The 23,852-nt window shown below is 36.1% G+C and overlaps 1 protein-coding gene across 3 annotated transcripts in view; it reads right to left on the reverse strand.

The window, feature by feature from the left end:
- ZNF638 (zinc finger protein 638) overlaps window positions 1-23,852 on the reverse strand; it is an 86,748-nt gene that overhangs the window by 13,669 nt on the left and 49,227 nt on the right. For 2 of the 3 annotated variants that reach the window (XM_051974308.1, XM_051974310.1), the window contains 14 exons: window positions 23,685-23,771; window positions 23,539-23,598; window positions 23,352-23,438; window positions 22,993-23,024; window positions 22,297-22,428; window positions 18,797-18,925; window positions 17,783-17,824; window positions 17,180-17,320; window positions 14,632-14,757; window positions 11,911-11,948; window positions 6,291-7,551; window positions 5,574-5,639; window positions 1,390-2,362; window positions 809-880 (listed from right to left, as the gene is read on the reverse strand). In XM_051974308.1, coding sequence (XP_051830268.1) covers window positions 809-880; window positions 1,390-2,362; window positions 5,574-5,639; window positions 6,291-7,551; window positions 11,911-11,948; window positions 14,632-14,757; window positions 17,180-17,320; window positions 17,783-17,824; window positions 18,797-18,925; window positions 22,297-22,428; window positions 22,993-23,024; window positions 23,352-23,438; window positions 23,539-23,598; window positions 23,685-23,771 — 3,246 coding nt within the window. The remainder of the gene's footprint in view (window positions 1-808; window positions 881-1,389; window positions 2,363-5,573; window positions 5,640-6,290; window positions 7,552-11,910; window positions 11,949-14,631; window positions 14,758-17,179; window positions 17,321-17,782; window positions 17,825-18,796; window positions 18,926-22,296; window positions 22,429-22,992; window positions 23,025-23,351; window positions 23,439-23,538; window positions 23,599-23,684; window positions 23,772-23,852) is intronic. The other variant, XM_051974309.1, reaches the window with a different exon arrangement.

Consider the following 23,852-nt stretch of genomic DNA (forward strand, 5'->3'; position numbering starts at 1 on the left):
AGGAAGAATAGGAATGAGATAGAAAAAAGAAACGGTAGGAATGGAATACCAAAATCAGCGAGAAAAATAAATTGGTGCGAGTTTGTCATTGGCCCTGAAAGCGAAGCAGTTAAAGCCGTTTTACCTCAAAAATGGTTGAGGCAAAACTATATAATATGACAGTACCTCTGCACAAAGATTTGCCTGGGAATAGTGGCAAGGTAGGGGTGAGTGAGCCCCCAGAAAGGCCAGGCGTTTCTCAGGGATTGTTTTGGAATGGGTGGCAGACTGAAAAAGTAACACAAACTCCATTAGTACCTAACAGTGCTTCCTAGTTTACAAAGCATTTTACAGAAGTTATTTCGTTAAATGATGGAATTTGAGCAGTTATGGCCATGGAAGACAAATCAAATGTGCATTATGTCCCTGGCACAGGGAATTCAAAGACAAAACAAAACCAAAAAAACCCTTTGCTTCCTTTCTTCCAGGGAGATGTTAGCAGGCCAAGAGTGAACATTAACATCCCAGATAAGAGTAGTAAAGTAAGTCTTTACAAAGAAAGATACTAAGGCCCACAGAGCTGGATATGTCAATGGACCCATCTACCAAAAGAAGTCTTTTGGACAGTTATGAAAAAGAACTAAGAACTACATCTGGAGTCTTAGTTGTACTGGAACTACACTCCCAAGTTTCTGCTGGCCTGTCATGTCTTTGGATATTTGTTCTTTCTTTGTTGCTTACATGTATCTTGATAAATGGAGAGAAGGGACTGATAGGCTTTTTGTTCTAAGTCAAGTGAAAGGCTACTTCATTTTGCTCTAATTCCTACCTGTGTGTTCTTGCTTGGTCTCTGGCTTTATCCCCTTGTCTTGAGGTGAAGCAACATGGGACATGCTTTGCTCTGAAATTTAAGCAAATTGGAAGTATCTTTAATATATTTAATCAGGTCAGACAAATAACTCATGGTCTTCCTAGGCTCCTTTTACCACTTGGCCAAAATACTATTCAAATAGCATGCCAACACTTTTTTTTTTACTTAAATTTTTTTTTATTAAAATATTTTAAAAGTGTATTTGTTAAAATAGCAATTATACCTCAAACTCAAAGTTATTTTGAAATTATTAAAGATCTCTTCTGCCTAAAACAAATTCCAGTGCAGGGTGATGAATGAGATTTAATTTAAAAAGCTACAATTTACAAAAGAGACACAAAACTTCCAATTCAGAGACAAAATGGCAGAAATAACTTTTAGGAGATTCACTTCAGAGAATGTTATAACAGAAAAAAACGAGAGAACAAGCATTTAATTCACTGCTTTCTGTGACAAAATTTTTATCTTTAAAAAAGAGTAATGGAGTTGAGAGAGAGAGAGAGAGAGAGAGACAGACCCAGTGTTACTTAAGTTCCTACCTGCTAAATGTCGTTCAGCCATAGTTTTGGGGTCTTTTTCTACAATCTCCTCACTAATCTGGCCCATTTGATGCAAAGCTTTAGGCTTCTCCTGCTTGGTGATTATAGTTTTCTTCTTGATGCCTCCTGTTTTAGCCATAAGGCAAACATCTTTCCTAGTTGTCTCAATTTTTAAGTCATTCTCTCCCTCTTCCTCTTCTCCAACTTCATCCACAGTAACAAAATTCAGTTCCTCTTTAAGGTTGTTAAAGTCTGCCAAAGACTCTTCATCTTCTTCTGTCACTTCATCTAAAGTCACTAAATGAACATCACTGCTATCATCCTGTATTTCATCTACTGTGACTAAAGTAGTTGGGTCTTCGGGGACCTGAGAAGAGATAAAACCAATAGACTCCCTTACAGCTCTTTCTTCTTCCTTGGGATTTATAGGAGCAAAATTTATGTCTGCCGATTCATTTAAAGGTAGCTCTTCTACTTCCCCAATTTCATCCACAGTTACTAGAGGTTCTCTCTTCAAAAGATCCCGCTCTTCATCTACTGACAAAATAGTGACATCTTTAGGTTCCCCATGGGAAGTGCAATCATCTTGCTCAATTATCTCATCTAAAGTAAGAAGGGAATTTGCATTTTTCACCATTTCTTCCACATTTAGCTCCTCTTCATCATTAACTTCATCCACAGTGACCAGAGCTTTAGTTTCTAAGTTAGACTCTATGGTCAGGTGAGCAGCTGCATCTTCTTCTTCACCGATCTCATCCAAGGTCACAAAAGATAACTCACTCTCTGCAACACAGGACACTGAGCTTTTCCCCTTCCTTTTTTTTAAGTTCATTTCAGAGGAAGGAGGATTCTTAATAAGTTCTTTCTTTTTCCCTTTTGGTGTATTCTGCTTGACTTGAGAAGGATCCACCTCTTCTATAACTTCATCCACGGTAACAAACTCATCCAAATTAAATGGGAAAAGCTCTTCTTCCTAAAAAACCAAAAGTAAATAGTTATAAACTACAACTAGCTATTAATTGTGTGGGATACATTTGATTCCAATAAGAATAAATAGCTAACATTTATGTAGTGCTTTAAATATAATTTTATTTGATTTTCACAACAATAAATAACACATGCTTCTATTTATATCATTTCAAAATATAAACCTGGGGAGTTAAAGGCTTTCAGAGGATTGACAAAACAAGCTAACTGTAATTTATATTCCACTGATAAGGTATTTATAATGGCAATCTTGCTCCATGATTACCACTCCAATGAACCTTCCTATATATGATGAAAGGAATCTCATATTATAAAAACCTCTAATTCAGACAAAAAGCTGTTCAAAAAAGTCATCTATTATTTTATGTGGTTATAAAGTTGCAAGCCACATTGGACTAAATATATTAGCTAATTATTTTTAAAAGTTTTATACATAAAGCATCACTCAAAGATGCTTTTATGTACATCTTTAAGATCCTGCAATAAAATCAATTATCTCAATATGTTAACTATCAAAATTATTTCTGAATCAATATATTCAATTATGCCTAGAAAAATAAAATGACAAAAGATTTGAATCTTAACACTAATTACTGATTCAAAGGTTAAAACTTTACATTCAGAAATACAATGAATTTTTATAGTCTTTTTCCAAATAAAATTATCTAATTTAGGATTCAAGTAGCTGTGCTAAATGCCTACTTAGTATATGGAGGAAAGGCAATGTGTTAAGCATTATATGATACAAAGGTAGAAGGGGACTATCAGCACAGAATGTTGCAGATTGTTTGACATTGTGTGGCACACATTTCATTGTTGGAATTTTGCTCAAATTTTTGTCATAGGATTGGATTCAATGATGAGAGATTGTGACGTTTAAAAAAAAAATTAAGAGAAGTTGTTAAATGGTGAGAACCTAGTACCTGGCCTCAACAGATCATTCAATTGATAGACATGTGAATACAGGATAATGTGAATCTTAAGAGAACATTTAACAACTGAAGGAAAAGGCTGGGAGGAGGGGGGGACCCTAACCATATTTATTGGCAATTGAGCTGAGCCTTATTAATAAGCTCTAAGATGTGAAGGGGAGGAAGGAGAGCAGCCCATGGAAAGGCAAGAAGGCGAAATGTTCAGAGAACAGCTTAGTAGCCCATTTTAGCTGGCATACACAAGAGTAATAAAAAAGTTGTTAGAAGCTATATGATGAAGAGTTTTAAATAGACTAGCAAGAAACAAAAAATCAGAAAATACACTCCTCCCTCCCCTAACTCTACAATTGGGGGACTATAGTAAGGAATAGCATTTATATCAGGCACAGCTAACATTTTCACTGATTTTGCTGAACTGACTTTTACTTTTTCAATCTCTATTACTACAGATATCTACTGAGCAGGGAATGAGAGAGGGATCTTATCTAGAAATGAGGGTGATATGAAAACAATATAAATAAGAAAACAGTTTTAAAGAACAATGACACACAATTCATTTTCTTTGTAAATAAAGAGACAGTCTGAGGCATTTGTCCAGGAATTGACAAAAAGCCATACAGAGTTTTCATGAGGGAAGTTCCCTTTGTAAGCCTGCTTTAGCAATATTATTTTGGAAGCTCTATAAAGAAGGGATTCAAGGAGGAGAAAGCAGGTTCTCATTCCACAAGGGATTCCCTTGAATTACTGGTCCATTTAACAATGGCACTAGAACCTAACAAGTACTGTTACTGTCTCTTCCCTGGGGTGACATGTTCTGTCTTCCCCATCCTAAAACTTTAAGACTGACCAGGTCTGCTACAGTGGACAGAGAGGCAATGTGTCCTACAATGAACAAAATATTTCAAGTAAAGGGAACAGATTCTCAACCCCAATCTGCCACGAACTGGCTAGATTAACCATTCATGTCTCCCAATCTGTGTGTGAATTGAATTAAAAAATTTCCAAGGTCTCTCCTTATTCAAACTAAGCAAGATCTATATATTTGCTAAGAAGGGAGGTTTTAATGAAAAAAAAAAAAAGAAAAAATACAACTAAGTTACATTTAACTTAGATTTGTATTACTAAGTTAATTGGATGAATTGATTTTTCCTTGTTTTTTTTTTTAAAAGCCCCAAAATTTTCTTAGTCTGTACTTAATTTTAGATATTTATAATATCTATTTATTTATATCTAAAAATATTATATTTGTATTTTATACTTAAACCACTTTATATTTAAATCCTAAGTATCTCCCCACTTAAACCAACTCAATATTTAGTCCTTTAAAAAAAAGAACAAAGTGAAAGGAAATAGGCATAGGAAAATGTGCTTTAAATGATTAAAATACAGAACCTCAAAGTAAAAAGGTACATGAAGATAAGGAATTATCCTATGAAATTAAAATCACACTATAGTATTATTCATTAATTCCTATTATATGCAAATCAAAGGACATGAATGAAACTGATTTCTTTATAAGAAATCACCCTATCACCGATTCCACTCTATCTGCAGAGATAGCCATGTACCTCACACATTGTTTCACTTGTCCCTCTTCTACTCTTATAATAACACTTTTATACAGATTGTTCTGTTTGCCCTAAAATATATATATATATATATATATATATATATATATATATATATTTTTTCCCCCCTTCAAAACTACTAAAGATTATGCATGGTGTAATCCGGCTATCATCAGTCAACTGGAAGACCCCTGGCAGATAGCTCTCTTGAGCGCAGAAGTTCTAAGCTACCAAAATCATCTAAGCTAGTGTCTACACTAAGTCTGGCATCAATATGGTGAGCCCCCAGGAACAGGGACTTGCAAAAAATCCTAAGTAAAAACAGAAGAGACTAAAGCTTGCATGCTGATCACAGTGAGACTTGTATATCCTCTAAACTTCCAAGCTGGACAAGATAGGAAGACCACAACTTACTTTAATTTTTAAAGGGAGAGAAAAAAAGGATAAATCAGGAATAGCTCAATTAAATTGATTATACTTTCCTATGGTGTCATGGTCTTATTAAGACTGATAATAAGTAATTTAAGATTCATGATTCTTTCCTATGGTCCTCAAAAGGTCTGATTTAAGAGCGTTAAGCTACCAATGTAAGTCCAGTTCTCCTTATTCACAGTCCCTCCTGTTTTCCCCCACATAGTCTTTCACATAGAATCCTCCAAAGGAGGGAAAGGGGTGAGAGGGAAGGGTCAGTCCTTACCTCTCTAGGTTTGGCAGTTTTACCAGAGCTGCCTTTAGGGTTCTTAGTGTTCTGCCCAGCAGAAGTCTGAAAGATTAGACAAGGGATGAAGGAACACAGGACACACAGTCAGGCAGTGAATCTTCTTTAAAGATCCAAAACATTACATCAAGTGCAAGTAACATGGTCACAGTGGACTCAATTAATTGTCTAAATACTTAAAATGTATAAAACTAAGCCATCAATCACTTAATATGGACAAAGTCTCTGAAACAAAGTCATCATCAATATCAAATTAAAAATCTCTGCTTGAAACCAATCCCTGTCTAGAGTGATCAGTGATTTGATAAAAAAGAAAGCTACAATTGACACAAGGAGACAAAAACTGTTTTCCCCCCAATCAAGAGGCAAACTGGCAGAAATAACATTTAGGAAAGTCACTAGAATTTTTAAAAAAGAAAATGTGTCCTCTCTGACAGAACCTTATCCATATAATACTTTTCAAACCTGTTACTTCAATGATGTACCAAAGCTGTTAGGAACGCAAATGAACAAATTACCTGTTGTGCTGATAGTCCCATGCTGCTTTTGGCCTAAAACCAGCAATTCTGAAGGAAAAGGAATAGGAGCTTGGGGAAGGGAACGTGATAGCACATTTACACAGTCTACTCCATAGCTGGAGCAGCAGAGTTAGTTACTTGACAACTACACCGAGCCGGCCTTCCTGCCTTTTCTCACCTTATTGCCGCTGTCATCCCGTTTCATGGTGGAAGGTCTAGTCTCTGTTTCTTGAGACTGTTTTGCTAGAGCCCTGTAATCCTTGTCTTGTGGAACTGAGGTCCGCCCACTGCCTCCTCTGGCTACGCCGCTGGGGGAAGCTTTAGATTTGCTGCTTTCACCCAGGGAGGACCTGGCAATGGCAGGTCTAAGAGAGCCCATGTCTTTGGCCATGAGCTTCTTATCCATGCTTGCTTGGCTCTTGGGCAGAAGCTTTGAGCAAGTCCTCTGATCTTCCGTTTTTACTTCACTTTTCTGACCGGTCACCTTTGTCTTAAGTGTATTCGGGGTGGAAGCCCCAGGCCTGGAGCTCAGTTTGCTGCAGGAGGCATTTGACACCACCTGAACACTGGTTTTACTCGTTTCGTCGGGCTTACTAGCTTGGGTCACTCCTTTATTCACGTGTTCCCTGATCACAGTATTTTCCGCCATTTTCTCCCTTGTCACTATGACAATCCTTTCAGGCTTCTCCACACCCAATGCATCCTCGGCCGTGTTTCTGTCAGGCTCCTTCTCTGGTCCTATTTCCAGCGCAGTTTTCGGCTCAGTTCTAGCGTCCTTAAAGTCAATCACCTTGTCCTCCTTTTCCTCCAGGGTGTCTTTATCATAGATTCCCTCTTTGCTTACTGTCAACTTCTCACTCCCAGTGTAAACTCCCTGGGTTGTGACCATGGGAGAAATAGGAGGGACCACCTCTGAAGCAGCTTCAAGTAGTTCCATATCTCCTGCTGCCACTCCAACAGACCCTGAAAAAGCATTTCCAGCCTTCTCCACGCTGTGGGCATCTTCGGTCTCGGGGAAGCACTCTTCTACTTTTTGCTTATTGTCCCTTTCTTCTCTACCTGGCCCACTAGGGGGACCTGATGATAGATCAGCTTCCTTCTCCAGATCAATCACATTGTCCTGCGGAGCAAAAGTGGAATTCTCTGTGCTTTCTTGTGCTTCTTCTGTCTTGGCCAGGGCAGAGGTGCCATCAGGATTCTTCAACTCTGTCTCCTCCACCTGTTTTTCCACCTCCACCTTGCCAGGAGCCAAGTCAGAATCACACACTGCTCCTCTCTGAATTTCTCCCTTGGAAGTTTCTTCCTGCAATGTGGAAGGCTCCATTTGGAAGGCGGGATTTGGGATGGTCTCTTCCTTGATTTCACTAGGCTTAACTGAGGAACTATCAGCTGCTGTTTGCACCTCACTTTCATCAACTGGATTGTTTTTCAAGTCAGGGCTAAAGGTATTTAAAAACAAAAAACACAAACAAAAAACAAACAAAAATCAAACTATGATGAGAATTCAACCATTATAAATAACCCTCTTGACGCCAAAGGTTAAGATTTCCTAATGCATTAGTTAATTAGCATTGGGAAATCTAGCCTATCAGCGTTAAAATGGTTAAAAAATATTTGAGGCAAATCAGTGAACAACTTAATTAAAAAAAAAAAAAAGAAATCCTCCTTAGAACGGAAAGCTTCCTTATAATTCAAAGGAAATTACTTGTACAAGTAAGACTGTTCTGATCATTATTTTTGTTTTTTTAACAAGGGCTTTGACCCAGGAGCAATTTTTCCCCCCCAAGATCAAGTTGGCATCTGATTTTAGGAGGTTGGACACGTGTATAAGATAGGCGCATAAAACATTACCCTCCCCCTCCATCAAAAACATTTCAATTTACTATAAAGAGCCCATTTCCCCCAAAATGGCGACCTAAAGCTCTAGTTTCTCGACCAACCTTGCATAAAGAATGTGTCATTTGACTAGACCACATCTAAAAAGATACAACTGAAAACTGGTGAGAGGAGGGGAGAAAAGTGACATGTAATAAATACTCCTTCAGGCCCAAACATATCACCCTTCTTTCAAGGTGAGGGTGATCAGAATGACTGAGTTTCTATTCAGTTTTCAAGACTGTGAAGATAAAGAATTTTTTTTTGTTTTCTTCTTTGTTTTTAAAGAATATGTCAAAGAACACTTTCACTGGAAGTTAGATTTCCCTATAAAGACAGACAAGTGAAGACAAAAATTTGTGAAATATTAGATTACCATAATGTGAGAATAAAACAATGTAAACTGAAGGAAGAGTCTTCAGCTATATATGGGAAGGAAAATGGAAGGCAAAGACTTCCTTAAAATTCTATGAACCAGTATTTTCCTTTTTGCGTCAATGCTTTTTTAATGCCTTCTTCTCTGATTCTGTCTTGGAGATAAGAGATCCAATGAACTATCTTTTTATTAATATCCACAGATCATAGATTATCTTGTATACCCAACATGCTATGAAAAATATAGTGGTATGTATTCACATATCATTAAAAGCAGCAATCAGAGAAAATGTGTACCCAAAAGCAAAAAGTAGTCAGATGGGTATGATTATTAAGCAGAAAGGAACATTCCTTCCCTTCTAAGTTTAAAGAAAAGATGAAAGGATTTATGACGTACATCTCAGGCTTTTCAGAGAAGATTAAGTTGTCAAAGCTCCTGAAATTTCCATAGCTCAGGTAACAAACTACTTTCCCCAATATTTTCCTGAGGTAATGAAGCTGATAACCAAATGCTAATTAGGATTATCCTCCAAAAAACGTTTAGATACATCATAAAAAGCAAATGCTTACTGCTACCTGAGCATCCACTTGGTAGAACTGATGCATTGTCATCTTCTTCCCTAAAAGTGGCAGATTCAGACTTCAAAAAGAGACCAAGTTTCTTATGGATCAATGACCATATTCAAAAAAATCTTCTATTCTCTTGAAAAGCTGTAATGACCAATTAAGCTTTGGAAATTTAATTCCATGGTGCAAGTAGCATCTTGTTTATGTGTGAAACCCAGCTTTTTATCATTGGAAGAACAATTCAGCCCTTACAAACATCTGAGACTGAGGACAACAGCCCCAATTTGTGGAGACAAAGTCGCAATGAACTCATTTGCCAAGAAAAAATCCTGATAAAGTGGATGTCTGAAAACTAACTTTCTGAATTTATTTTCATTTTCAAATTGTGAGATTCACTTTTGTCATGGGTGCTCCATTCGATTTCTCATTTATAGGATTACATGTAAGCCCTAAGGAATTGGGGTAGGGGGAGGGAGGAAAGGAGAGAACTGCCTGTGGTTTACTGGATCCTATAGTCAGTGAAATACTGTTTTATTTCTTGATCCCAAGATCTTCTTTTATTTTCTTTCTCTATCTTCCAAGTTTTCATCTGTCATCTTTACAACACTGATAACCTTAAGCTCTACATTTTCAAAAGGGAAACACGGTTATACTATAAAAGCATATCAACCATTTGTGAAAATGGCCACCACCTTTCAATCTTTGTACTTAGATGTTGGGCTCCAAAGGTGCAAGTTTTCTTCCCAAAAATCAGACTGTTTCCAGTTTTCTGGGATACCTTAGGCATTTTAGGAGAAGTAGCTTCTTTAATGTTCCCAAAATATCTCAAAATCAATTGGTTTACAAAGGAAATCAAATTCCCATCTCTGTAACAATACAGTTCCAACAGCCTTGAATGTAGAAGAAAGTACAATAGGGTATCAAGAGTTCAGGTAGAAAAAAGCCAGGAGTACCCTATAGTAGTATACTGGCAGAGCACAGCAAGATGCCCCAAGAAGGACCTTGTTGGCAGCAACTCTTCACAGAATGCCACTGGCAGACCACCACTGCCTTCCCCCCCCACAGCCTTCCTGCAGTTCCTGCTAAGTCCAGCTTCTCAGGAAATAGTGCCTCACTTTCTCCCCATATTTAAACTTCACAACTGAATTCCCTTAAGAGCATGTGCCTATAGCAGAGTAAATGGGGAGCTTGAGCAAAGTCACAGCAGACACATCCCAAGTGGCTTTCAACTCAAATCTAACCTCTGATATTTTGGTCAACTCTCAAGTGACCCCAAAATATCATTAAGGAACTTTCAAGACTTGATCTTCCATCCTGCTTTGAAGTTTCAACCACACATGTCTAAGAAATCAGAAGAACGTGACTGATACTGAGTGGTAAAAAGTTGTGAAATTTTCTTTCTTCAGTTTGCAGCTATAATGATCAAATAGACCACATTCACACAGGTCCCTTGTTGTCAAAAGCGAAGATAATTCCAGCATTTCTTCAAGGTTAGCTCACTCAATCAAAAGCAAATTCAATCCACAATGGTCTCATCACATCCTCTGGCTCTCTTCTCCCATTCCTCAGCTTAGAAAACTCAATTGGGAATGGGAGGCAAAAAAGCTTGTTAACTAATGCAGGAAGAATTCCATGAAATCTAAGTTTATTTACTTGTAAATTTATTTCTAAAGCAGCTATAGCTGGGGGAAAGACAGAGGTGGAAGGGAGAACAGTCTAAGAAGCTAAGAAGAAAGATTACTCCAAACTCATGTCGGTAGCTCAGGCTGAAACGTGCAAAGAAATGTATTCACTTGTTTATCACTCACAGACCAAATGTGGACAAATTAACATTAACTGTGGCTCCTTCACTTTCCTTGGAACATTTTTGCTCTACAGTCTACCACTGTTTATTGCTCTCAACATTCAAAGATGCTGATGCTTTTCCTACTTTGACCTATTGGAGTGATTTTCAAAAGACAATGTATGACCCATATGGTATAGGAAATAAATTCAATTCTACTACTACTGGGCAGATAAAGTTCTCTTTGTATTTTCACTTAATTCACATCCACTAGTTCTAAACTATTGATTAAATTTTTTTCCCCCTAAAACATAAGAATTAAGAACCCATATAGTTTTCAGGGCTCCTCAAATTAGACAGTGGATCACCCAGGAGAATGAAGAATTGTCCATATTCTTAAAGAACATGTTCTCACTCCAAAACATGTATGATACTATAGAATAATTTAAATGTGAATGAATCACTGGAAAAATAAATACCTGATAAAAGACTAAGTCACAAACAGAATATGGCTTCCCATTGTATAAAATATAAAAACATCTTGGAATTATTCCCTTTGGTTTTTAATTAACTTCTGCCTACAAAATACAGATAGAAGTATCTAAAATTACACAAAGGTATTTGCCCTCTCAGCTTCTCTTCCCTTAGGGAAGGAAGAGATTTAAAAGCAATTGTCATTATAAAAATGAGTCATTAATACTAAGATTTTGTATTTTTTAATGTGTTTTAAATAACCAACCAAGATAAAGAAGTGACAAAATTTGGATAACTGATTGTTATTTTTGTTTGTTTTAAGCCAATGATAATAAAATAGATAAAAGTTATTGCTATTCTTAATTTGAAATATGTGTGGATATTTAAAGCATCAAAAGAACATATATATTAGACCACTGATTAAATTACTTTAAATCAATTTAGCAATATGTCATTTTAAACTAAGACACTATATTTGCATAGTTGAATTAAAGCATATCTATGCATTCATGTAATTTTAAAAAATAAATGTAAACAGCAAATTCGGAACAAAGAAAAGAGAACCATAGCAACTTGCACATACATTAATTAAGAAACCTCAAATCAGAGGTTAATGTCATTTCTGGCTACATATACACATCAGGTCTTTATGTTAAAAGGCAGAAGACTCTATGAATACATGTATATTGGAATAGTAATCAAATGTTAGACAACTAAAACATACCTCTCTTTTCCTGGTTCTGGATCTCTCTCAGTTTCAACCTGAAATATAATTTCATTCATTTAATTTGGAAGATCCTATATGATATCGCTTATGGTCCAGACAATTCTGTTATGCAGTCTTAAGTTGAATTAAATTATTTTCATTTAAAAACCAAGACAATTAAAATATAACCATACTTTAAATAGCAAAAAATTCTCAACAACTTGTGACTATACCTTAAATACCAAGTTCCATTAAAAGGATCTCTTATTCTTATTAGAAGAAAATCTGTGCCAGCTTAATAAGTGACACATCAATTATCAAAGAAAAAATAGAGTAAACAAAAATAGTTAATCCTATTAACCTAGGTTTCATGAACTATTTTTAAAACCTATTTTGATAACTGTTATTTTAATAGTATTGGTTTCCTTTGTGAACCTGTTTTATTATATGTATTTAAAAACACTGAGACTTTTGAGTAGAGGTTCACAGATGTCATTGTTCTGCCAAAGGGGCGCCAGCACACAGGAAAACATTTAAAAACTTTTAGTATAAAACAGCCATAAACTTTGGGATTTACAAGCAAAAATATAAAAATTGTTGTTGAAATGCCAGCATCTTCATCGTAAGAATAATTTAAAACACTCTTTGGGGCAGCAATATTACTTTCTAGTCAAAAAGCCAGATCTCTATCCAATACACTATTCAGTATTATACATAAGCCTAAATTTTAAAAGAGTAAACACTAAAACCAACAAGAAAATGAGAGTGATGAAATGGTACCAACATCTCTACAATGTAAAAACTATTATAAATAACAGAGTAAGATCCAACTGAACAAAAGATGTCACAATTATTAGTCTTAATATATTCTTTAAAAAGAGAAATATTAAAAAATATTTCCTCAGCAAAAAATTGAAGAGGAAAATTTCAAAATAAAAAGCAAATAAATCTATAAGGAAAGATTCTAGATCACTTTTATATTAATTGAATCAAGTTCTATCAATCTAGGACCTACTACAATAATTAGCACATTTTATATAAAAGTTTGGCACAGAAAATTATTCTTAGGTTAAAAGTGTGTACCAAAAGCTAAAACAGAATCTTTCAAATTAAGGAAATTTTGACCCTATCTGTGGACTTCCCCATAAACACATTTATTTGATCCCTTATCCCTTTCTGAAATCAAAACTTTTTTAAAAAATAATTTTTTAGTCACGCTGATTAAGAGTTATACGATGCTATTTTCTACATGTCTTACACACTGTTAATGATTTTTTTTTTCAGAAAGCCAAATGACCTGAAATTTCTAAGTCAAATACACCATCTGAATTACTATCTAAGATTTGAATCACTATTGAGGCTCTATCATACTCCTGTAAGTAGATCCATCAATCCCAGGTCCTGGGGGGAAAAAAAAAAAAGGTAGGTCTTAAAGTAATCAAACTCTTAGGAAATGAATTAATGTGTAACCAACTTGAAAATGAAATAATGTGTCACATAAAATTTGATTTCTGGAGTCAATAAAAGGATGGAACACCCTGTCTGGTGCAGTTGAACAACTGCTTTTATTCCTTTTAATTTTGTTACAAAAAGTTATCACTGCCATTAATTTAAAAAAAAAAAAAAAACACAAGTCAAGGTGTAAAGCTTTAAAAATTAAATACAAATTGCTTCTCCATCTGTTTTTCAGACATAGGCCCGTCCAGAGGCTCCCAGAGTGAGTGGCTTATATGACCATCCTCAAGAGGAGAGTGTTGGCTCCAAATTCTGCTCTCTCCAAGTCCAAGAATTATGCTTACAAACTTACCAGTACATACCTTTCAGATGGGCTAAAATTGTCATTTTCTTGTCAGAAAAGATCATGTCAAATGTTGGAAGGAATGTGGAAAAACAGGGACATTGATACATTATTGGTGGAATTATGAATGGATCCAACCACTCTGGAAAGCAGTTTGGAAGTATGCTCAAATTATCAAAAACGGTGCATACCCTTTGATCCAGCAGTGCCTCTCCTGGGCTTAAATCCGAAATAGATCTTAAAGAAGGGAAAGGGACCTGTATGTGTAAGAATGTTTGTAGCAGACCTCTTTGTAATGGCCAGAAATTGGAAACTGAGTGGATGTCCATCAGTTGGGGAATCACTGAATAAATTAAGGTATATGAATATCATGAAATATTCTTCTTCTGTAAGAAATGACCAACAGGATGATTTCAGAGAGGCCTGGAGAGACTTACATAAACTGATGCTGAGTGAAATCAGCAGAACCAGGAGATCATTGTACATGGCAACAAGATTATGTGATGATCAATTCTGATGGACGTGGCTCTCTTCAACAATGAGATGATTCACGCCAGTTTCAATGATCTCATGATGAAGAGAGCCAGAGAGGGGACTGTGGGAATTGAATGTGGATCACAACATAATATTCTCCTTTTTGTTGTTCATTTGCTTTTTGTTTTCTTACTCACTGTCTTTTCTTTTTGATTGTTCTTGTGCAAGAAGGTAATTATACAAATATGTTTACATATATTGGATTTAACATATATTTTAACATGTATTGGACACCTGCCATCTAGGGGAGGCGGTGGAGGGAAGAAGGGGAAAACTTGGAACACAAGGCTAAGCAAGGATCAATGTGGAAAAATTATCCTTACATGTTTTGAAAATAAAAGGCTTTAATAAAAATAATAATAAACAACAAACATAAAAACAAAACAAAAACCAAACTTCTGTCTTACCTCAGGTGGCTCTGTCTTCAGAGACAATGTACAGGTCAATATATTTTCACCCAGGTTAAAAGGATTTTGCTTTAAGAAGCTATGCATTTTCTGAGCAGATTCAGGAGTATCTAACTGAAGAATTACCTGTAGGGATGGGGAGAGTAAGAAAGAAATAAGGAAAAAAAAAAAAAGGGGGGGGGGGGGAAAGAGGGTGCAATCATTTTTACCCCATATTTGAAAGCTTATCTATTTTCTAAAGAAAAAAGAAAAAAATGAGGACACAGAAGAAAAACAAAAGAAGGGTATATTATGGAAAAGATAAAATTAATAGGGTCTTTTTTTTTTTTAAAGATTTAGAGAATTGGAATATAGATTAAACACTAAATTAGCTCCATTCAAAATAGCAATAATGATCTTATCAAAAATATTTACCCCAAAGTTCCAATCAAATTAATGTGCCTTTGCTTTAATATGGCTATTAGTGTTTCCCTAATTGTGGCACTCAAATTTCCTAATCGGTCTAAGACACAAAAGGCAGAGCCTCCAGAAACAAACACTATCCAAGAAGTAAACTTGGATAACAAAGAATGAAAATGTCTTTTGTTTTTTTTCCCTTCTCTTGCAATTATCAACTTGACAAGCATACTTTGGAGCTAGAAGCAATCCCAAGCCATCTTCTTTATACCTCTGATTTCACAGGATAGTCAAAGGGAATTTAAAGACTTGGCCCTCACTCAGGGGCTGAGAATCTAACAGAGGGAGGCTTCCATGCTCTCTGAAGATTCAACAAGGCCTCACCCTTTTCTTGTTATGCTCTCCTACAAAAGGACAGGTTGGTCACCTTGTAGAGGGTCTGTTACAAGAAATGTCCTAAGGTTTAGTTAGCTGTAGTTGGTTTCTCATAAAGATTCAGATCTACCTTCTTTCTCTCTTCTGACAAAGTAGTAACCTTTGATCCCACATGTAGACTGGCTACATTACAAATGAACATACTCACTCGTCCCCCGACCTGGGCCTTCACTGCTACGCATCCTAATTCCTACTTTCACTTCTCACAGAATTTGTTCCAAGTCTTTTCTCCCTATTCAGATACCTCCTCTCTTCTGCCTTCTCCTCCACTGAATTTTTACTTCTTACAAAAAAGCTGAGGTGAGCACCTTCTTTTCTTAACCCTGGGACAATACCTTTCCATCTCTCCCCATGCCCCTTTTTTCTCTCAGAGGCTAACATCCCTAACAAAGACACCTGATCCACCTCTACTCTTCATCTCTCCAGTTAAGTAATCCTCAATTGCCCCAAATTTTCAACCTCCACTTATCAATTGGTTTGCTCGCCAGTCTGAAACCCACCAAGCTTTTGTGCTGGCCTTCTCCCCTTCTCAGCCAAACTAGAAAAAGAACAATCTCTAGTCACATAATTCTACACTTCCTCGGCCCTCAAACCATTTTAATCTGGTTTGGGACCTCATCAATCACCCACGACCTCTGAACTGTCCAAAATAGACTATCCTTCCCCAGGGTCAGTGCTTCTCCAAGCTGTGGGCTCCATGTGGGCCCAAGTTGACTGGTCTCAGCTCCAGATGCTCTTCCCTTCCCTCTTCCTTTGGTCCCTTCTTCTCGGCCTCCTCATGCACTTCCAATGAAGACCGTTCCCTCAGTTTGTCCTCATGCCTCTTCTCTTCTCCCTCCAGACCCTTGAAACTGTTCGTGCAAACAGCTCCAGAGACCCTCCTTCCAGCCAGGGTCACTCCCCTTCTTCCCCATCCCCCAATTTATGGGACAAATCCTAAACTCAACTACTCTAAGATAGAGTTCATTACAGGCACAAGTACCACCAAAACACTCCTGGGGCCAGCCTCAGCATCTACCTCCCTTATGCTCCTATGAGCTCCAGATTCTCCCAAGTCTCCCTTCATAAGCTCTCTCCTGGCTATTAGCCCTTATCTGTAGCTCTCCTTCCAGTCCCTCTCCTGCATTCTAAGCGCTGACCATGTCATAACTCCCTCTAGTAAAACATCTTCCTGCTGTGTCTAAGATCCAACACAGCCTCCTCCTGTAAGGCCGGGATAGCAGAGTGCCTCCCAGCCCTCTCCAGCACCCCTGGGTACCCTCCCTCCCCCAATTCTCTGCAACAGTCAAACACGTTTCCTCCTTTCCTTAGAGGACACTAGCATCAGTTCCCTATGCTACCTACCCTATCTGCAACACATTCCTTGCTCACTAGGATCTCAGACTCTCTCCCTTCCCTTTAAGGGGCAGCTCAGACAGCTTCAGAAACTTTTCCTGATTTTTCAATTGCTGGTGTTATTCCTCCCAACTACTTTTTGCAGATTTTTTTATCCACTCTTATTTTATAGTCAATTGTTTTCTCCATAAGGCCCTAAGTTCCCTGGGAACAGGAGATGATTTCATCCTTTGTTCTTTTATCAAAAGGCTTTACTCAGCACAGGACCCAGCATATAGTAGATAGTCAATGACTGAAATAAACTTTATTAATATTTTGCGAGATTTTAAGACTAAACTATTAATTCTATTGAGAATCTAAAATTTTGAAAATAAATATTCACCTTGTTTCTATTATTTATGAACACATAGCGATCCACTTTTCCAAATTGAAGTCCAACACAAACTACCTCATGTTCAGTGTATCCATCCTCCGGTAAGTTGCCAAGATGTACAAAGTGACTGTGAATTGTATCTAGATTGGCCTGTAGACATATACATGTTTATTTTCAAAGAAAATAATAAAAGATGATAGCAAACATGGAATACAAATTAAGTTCCCAAGAACAAATGACATAGCCCAGACCAAACTCTCTTCCTAGAGTAGGAAAATAATGACCCCATCAAAATTTAAGTTCTTATGTTTAAAACAGAATAAATGAAATGCTACAAAGCTTCATGTAAAATGTAATCTCTTAACTACTAACAACCATTAAGTCTCAAAAGCCTTAACTGTGGCAATGACTCAATTTTAATAATTAATATATAGTCCAATCATGGAGAATTCATGATGAACTAATCTATTTCTTATATTTGTCATAAAGAGAAATTTCAGGCAGTCTCTAGTGACTCCAGAAGGTGTGTCCTAGATTTTATGAAACAAAAATAACAGTTTTCTGATCTATTAAGCAAACAGGGAAATGAACAAATTAAAAACCAAAACTCACCTCAGGGGAAGATTCTTTAATCAAAGATGTGAATATAGCTTCCTAAAAAAATAAAAGTTGGAAAGCTAAAGATATATCCTCTTAAAGAATTACATATTTACCTTGTGATTTATTAAATATACAGCTAAAGCAGTTTTTAAGACAGGCACCTCTATTCCCCCAAAATCTCTTAACCACAGTCATAGATTTTATGGTTGGAAAGGATCTCAGAACTCACATTGTTCTTTGCACCCTACTTTACATATGAGCAAACTGATATTCACCAAAGTTAGGTGACTTGCCCAAGGCCACATGACCAGTTGTCAGGGAGCAGCCCCCAAATGTGTTGGATCAGATCACAGACGCCGCCTTTCATTTCTTTTTTACCTGGTCAACAATAAAACTTGTTGAATATAACTCCCTGATTTTCAAATGTGGTCTTCCTCTACCTATCCAACCTTAGTTTCCATCACTCTTCTAGTACACGTAGTGGGAAGTAAGGTTGGATAGGCAGGGGGAGACTAGCTGCTGGAGGGCCTTGACAGCCAGGCAGAGGAGTCTGAACGGGAGTCGGTGGAAGCCACCCCAGGCTCTCTAGGAGGGATGCCAGCTAAGACCTTGTCGTAAGGCAGGGAGGACAGTGGCAAGGCAAAGCTGCAAGTCACGTGACATTTCCAAGGAGACTCAAGAGGGGACAACACTATGTTAAATATGAAGGAAAAGAAAGAAGCAACAGTAACTGCACACTTCCTAGTTTGAAAGATAAGAAGGTTGTATGTCCAAGAGAAATGGGGAAGATATTCTGTGGTATACATGCCCAGAACACAAGTGGAAATCACACTCAAACAAAAAATAAAACTAATGATGGAAATTTCTAACTGTACAATTACAAAACATTCACCCCCAATAACTAACAGAGAAATATCCTTTTTGGTATATTTAGAACCTATTTGTATTTAAGGATTATGGTTCTGCGTTTGAACAGAAAAGTTTCCTAGTATTTAAATTCAAAAGAAATGACAGTCCATTGCTTACCTCATCCTTTAGATTAATATTTTCAGGAGCCATATTTATCAAAAGTTGATTTCCATCCATTGACATTGGGAAGCAGGTATAAAATTTTACCATAGAGTCTGCAGATTTTCTATTTATTTCCATGTATGCCTTTTAAAGTAGAAATTATAATACAAATAAAAATTAGATGTTTACATAGCCATCATAAAAAAGCATAAAAAAAATCTTTTTTCCAAAAACAACCCAACCTTCAAAAGTATTTCCCACACTGTTCTATAGTGGGCTAAAGTTCATCAGGATGTAAAGAGAAAATATTAAATAGAAGGTGGAATTTATTGCATGCAGCAGTTTGAAGACCATAACAATGGATTTAATTTCCTCAATTCTGCTCCCATTGCCCTGGCAATTCTTCCAATCCCTTAAATGCTGCATCATATATCCCCTAAATTGCATGACCACCAGCATTTATAGGACAAATTTTTGAAGCAAAAATTGTTCAAAAGAAAAATTTGTTTGAAAAAATACTATATGAGGTTATAAAGTACACTCTTCTGGTTTTATAGCTTTTCAATGCAATTACAAAACAACGTTTAACATAATCCAAGGCAACATACACCCAATCAAGCCTTTACGGGTTCTCAATTGTCAATACTCAATTCTTACTCAATGTAAGTTCTCATTCCCCTTCAGTCAACTCAGCCCCTTTCAATGTAAGTTCTCATTCCCCTTCAGTCAACTCAGCACCTTTCCTCAGGGCACCACCTTATACATGAGCACCTTGCCCTACACGAGGTTACCACATGATGTCAAACCCATAAAACAGGCCCTGAAATTTCACAGCTAAAAAGCTTTCTCTCATGTTTTAGAATCCTGCAGAATTCACTGTAGTTGAAATAAATAACTTCTCCTTTAGTTATTATTCCAACTATGCTATACGTCTGCCTTATATAAAAGGCTCTACTCATTGTGTTATACTAAATCTATACTTTAATATCGCTCTACATTTATCTGTCCTAAAGGACAAAATCCCTAAGTTTAATGAACCAATTCAACAACTAGCAAAACAACACATAAATATTGTTGTAATTTTAATGCAGGCCATTGATTTGAGGAACTGCAAATAACAAAAAATTGTCCCCCGATGTAGACTGACCTATTGTCAGGGGAAACTTGGGCTCACTGGGAAGCGTTAGAGGTAGGCCTTAAGCTGAGTTGGTCCTGACTTCACTCTCCCACACCACCTCTCCAATTAATGCAATTGGTCATTGAAAATAAAAACAACTTTCCAATAAGGATGAGGAAGTAGCCTTCCTTTTGATCAACCTAATGCTTTAAAGTGACTTATTTATCTCACAGAAAATGACACGTTCCAGTTAATCACTATCCCAGATTCTTGAGAATAAATTCTACCCAAGTGACTTTGATGAAAACGTATTTTTCCCGACACAAAGTGGTATAGGTAGCCTGACATCTGCTGAACAATTCCATTCCTACACTGTTGTACTTTTCCTGTACTGCCTAATATGGTAGTGAGAAAGTACAGCACACCAGGTCTCCAGCCCCTGACCAGGCTGGAAATATAACTGACCAACTCCTGAGTAGAGGCATCCTATCCCTTGCCACTTTAGCCCTTCTCAGATAGCTTGGTGTGACACTGTGACCCTGGTGGAACAGCCAGAAGCTGATGTCAGACTTCGTTGTAGGCACTCACTTGGCTTAGCTCACAACAATTCAGGGGAGCCAAAGGCCATAGCCTCCCCAATCAAAACTCAAAATCAAAAATTTTATTGGGGGAAAAAAAAACAGCTTGTTCTTTATCGTTCCAAAAGCACGATGGCCTCAATGGACGATATTCGGCTTCAAGGTGAGAAGCTGCAGACTCAAACCCTGCTTGTGACACTATGTGACTCTGGGCCCATTATTTAATCTTTATGCATTTAAGCACTGTGATCTTCTTGAGCAGAGGGATTTCACATTAATAAAAAACACAGATCCTTCATACATTCATATACAATAAAAGGAATATAAGACCTAACTTCAGGTTCATTAAATGTGAGTATAAACAAGAAAATTAAATAAACCGTGGTGAATCAGGATCAGTAAATATGGATATATAAATATAAAAATACATACACATACACACTCCTAAAAGATATAATCTCTTAAAAGCTACCATTTGTGATCTCTCCACTGCCAGTCTACTGATGCAGCTCATAACTTTCTTACAGTTCCTCCGTGGCTGTCCTAATGAATTAATGCAAAACTCCAAAAGAAACAGATCTATAAGAATATACACAAAGTAACCATGTGATAATTACTTTTATCTGTTCTCCAAGAGATATGAATATACACTGACATGATGGTAGTTTAGCATTACAAGTAAGCTATTTATATTATTTTCCTGTTTAAGCACACTATTTCCAAGTATTTTATTTTTAAATTGTGATTTTTTTTCTTTTTTTTTTTTGCTCAGGCAATTGGGGTTAAGTGACTTGCCCAAGGTCACATAGCCAAGAAGTGTTAAGTGTCTTGAGACTAGATTTGAACTCAGGTCCTCCCGACTTCAGGGCTGTTGCTCTATCTACTGCGCCACTTAGCTGTCCCTTTAAATTTTCACCTAGCAAGCAGAAAATGCTTATTTCAATGGCTAGGTCTGACATTCTTTTGATCCGACAGTTAAAATTCCTCACTAACTTACAAGGATCCATAAGAAAAAAAAAAGTAAACCAATGCTAAGAAGAACTACCTAAACTAACAAAAGCTTTAAATAGGGCCTGTAATATTGTGTGACTGTAAAACTACATCTACTAATTCTCATCATGAAATTCCTAGAAAAACAATGTTCAGGGCAAGAATTTTTTTTTTTTTAAACCTCAAATCTCTGCATTCAACGAACTGCACAATTAATACTTTGTTCCATTACACAAGCATTTTTTGGTATATTACATTAGTAACAAATATTATTTGCGTTTACTAAAGACCAAATTTTTAAAAATTTTGTCTCATTTCTAAATAACTAAAGGAAATTAATTTAATATTTTAAATCTCTACCTCCTAATTAAGCAAGTTACAGAAGTTTTTTGTTTTTTTTTTTTTTTAAAGAGAACCTATATAATCAAAGCTTTCCATATTGCAAAAGAAAACTCTTACCTTTTTTTTTTTTTTGTTTGGTTTTTTAAAATAACTTTTTATTGACAGAACCCATGCCAGGGTAATTTTTTTACAGCATTATCCCTTGCACTCACTTCTGTTCCGATTTTTCCCCTCCCTCCCTCCACTCCCTCCTCCAGATGGCAAGTAATCCTTTATATGTTAAATAGGTTATAGTATATCCTAGATACATTATATGTGTGCAGAATCGAACAGTTCTCTTCTTGCACAGGGAGAATTGGATTGAGAAGGTATAAATAACCCGGGAAGAAAAACAAAAATGCAAGCAGTTTATATTCATTTCCCAGTGTTCTTTCTTTGGGTGTACCTGCTTCTGTCCATTCTTGATCAATTGAAACTGAAATTCTTACCTTTTTATGAGATGATAAAATTAAAATATCCTTGAAACCACCAAATGGTTTTGCCAGATTGGAAACTTCTTCTGTAGAATATCCTTTATTTGGCAAATTTGAAATGAGGACAATGCACATTTCTTCAGTTTCCTTTAAATCAAGATTATGATAGTTATTTTCTTTTAGCTTTCCTATTATTGATTATTCTTCAAATACTTGTTTTTAAACATTTTAAAGTCAGGAATTTTAATTCTATGCAAAGAAAGAGGTATATGGGTATGGACACACATAAATGTGGATTGCTTTAAAACCCCTTAACTCTTCTCACTATTAAATTTTTTGCTACATGGAATGGCTTGGTAAGTGGGGGAAAGAATGTTTTCAGAATTTTATGATATTAAAAACGCTAGCAATAAAAATACTTTGTAAAAATGTAAATGTTGGTGTAAATCAATAAACTGCTTACTTAAGATTTCTTACAAAATCCTTTTTTACACTATTTTTACAATGATAAAGGGACTAGACTAGGCAAAGACAAATTCTCCAAATCTAAACTTCCCAAAATTATACAGAAATTTGTCATCATGACTGATATACTAAATTGTCAAGGAAAAAGGAATAGATTTATGGTATTCGCAGCTCACACTACCACAATTTCAATATTACAATACAAATTTACATTAAAATTGCTTCAATTCAAATATTTAAACCAACCTTGCTAACTGAATCCTCATTTTCAGTGATCCCTGAAAGATTCATGGAGACAAAAAAAAATTTTTTTAAGTCACGTATACAAACATCTAACAGACACAACTACACAGTTAAACAAAGACTAAATTAATTTTAGCTGTTTAGAATGATCAGTTTTATTCTTTTTAAGGATAGTTTTACAATGATGATGAAATAGGGAGAAAGGAAAAACTCTTCAATTTATAATATTTCTACAAGCTTTAACTACAGAATGAAAACCATATCACATTCCATATTTTACTGGGTCATAAATAAGATATCTAATTTTATTTAGTCAAAGTCATCACTTTGTTTACATGAGTAAGATTTGTCTTTTCACCTACCTGAAGCATTTTCTTTAGCAGTACCCTCAATGGTTTTGGTTTCAGGAATGCTCTTGGTTTCTGAAATGCTTCTTATTTCAATGTTTTCTGCATGAAAATTTTCATTTTAAAGCATCACAAAAGCAGGCTAATCATGATAAATAGAATAAATTTAAATAAGCCTACAAAGAGCCTACTGCTTGCTTACCTTTGTCAATTAAAGTCTTGGTAGGTTGATCTGATTCAGTCAATAATGGTATAAGTTTTTCTTAAAAAAAAAAAAAGTGTATCATGTATACTTCAAACAGTTTTGATTTTTTGAAAGTAAATATTAAAATTGTAGTCCAAATTTACCTGGCATTGTCACAGTCTTACTAGAGTCCTTAATTTGGGGATCTATAGGTTTTTTGTTTTCTACTGTCTTCTTTCCACTAGGTTTTGCTGTTGGAAATAGATTTAAAACAATTATTCCAACATATATAGCACAGCTTATTTAATTATATAGTTTTCTTTTATTCCTAG

The sequence above is a fragment of the Antechinus flavipes genome, chromosome 2 (genome assembly GCF_016432865.1).
Source record: "Antechinus flavipes isolate AdamAnt ecotype Samford, QLD, Australia chromosome 2, AdamAnt_v2, whole genome shotgun sequence".
NCBI lineage: Eukaryota > Metazoa > Chordata > Mammalia > Dasyuromorphia > Dasyuridae > Antechinus > Antechinus flavipes.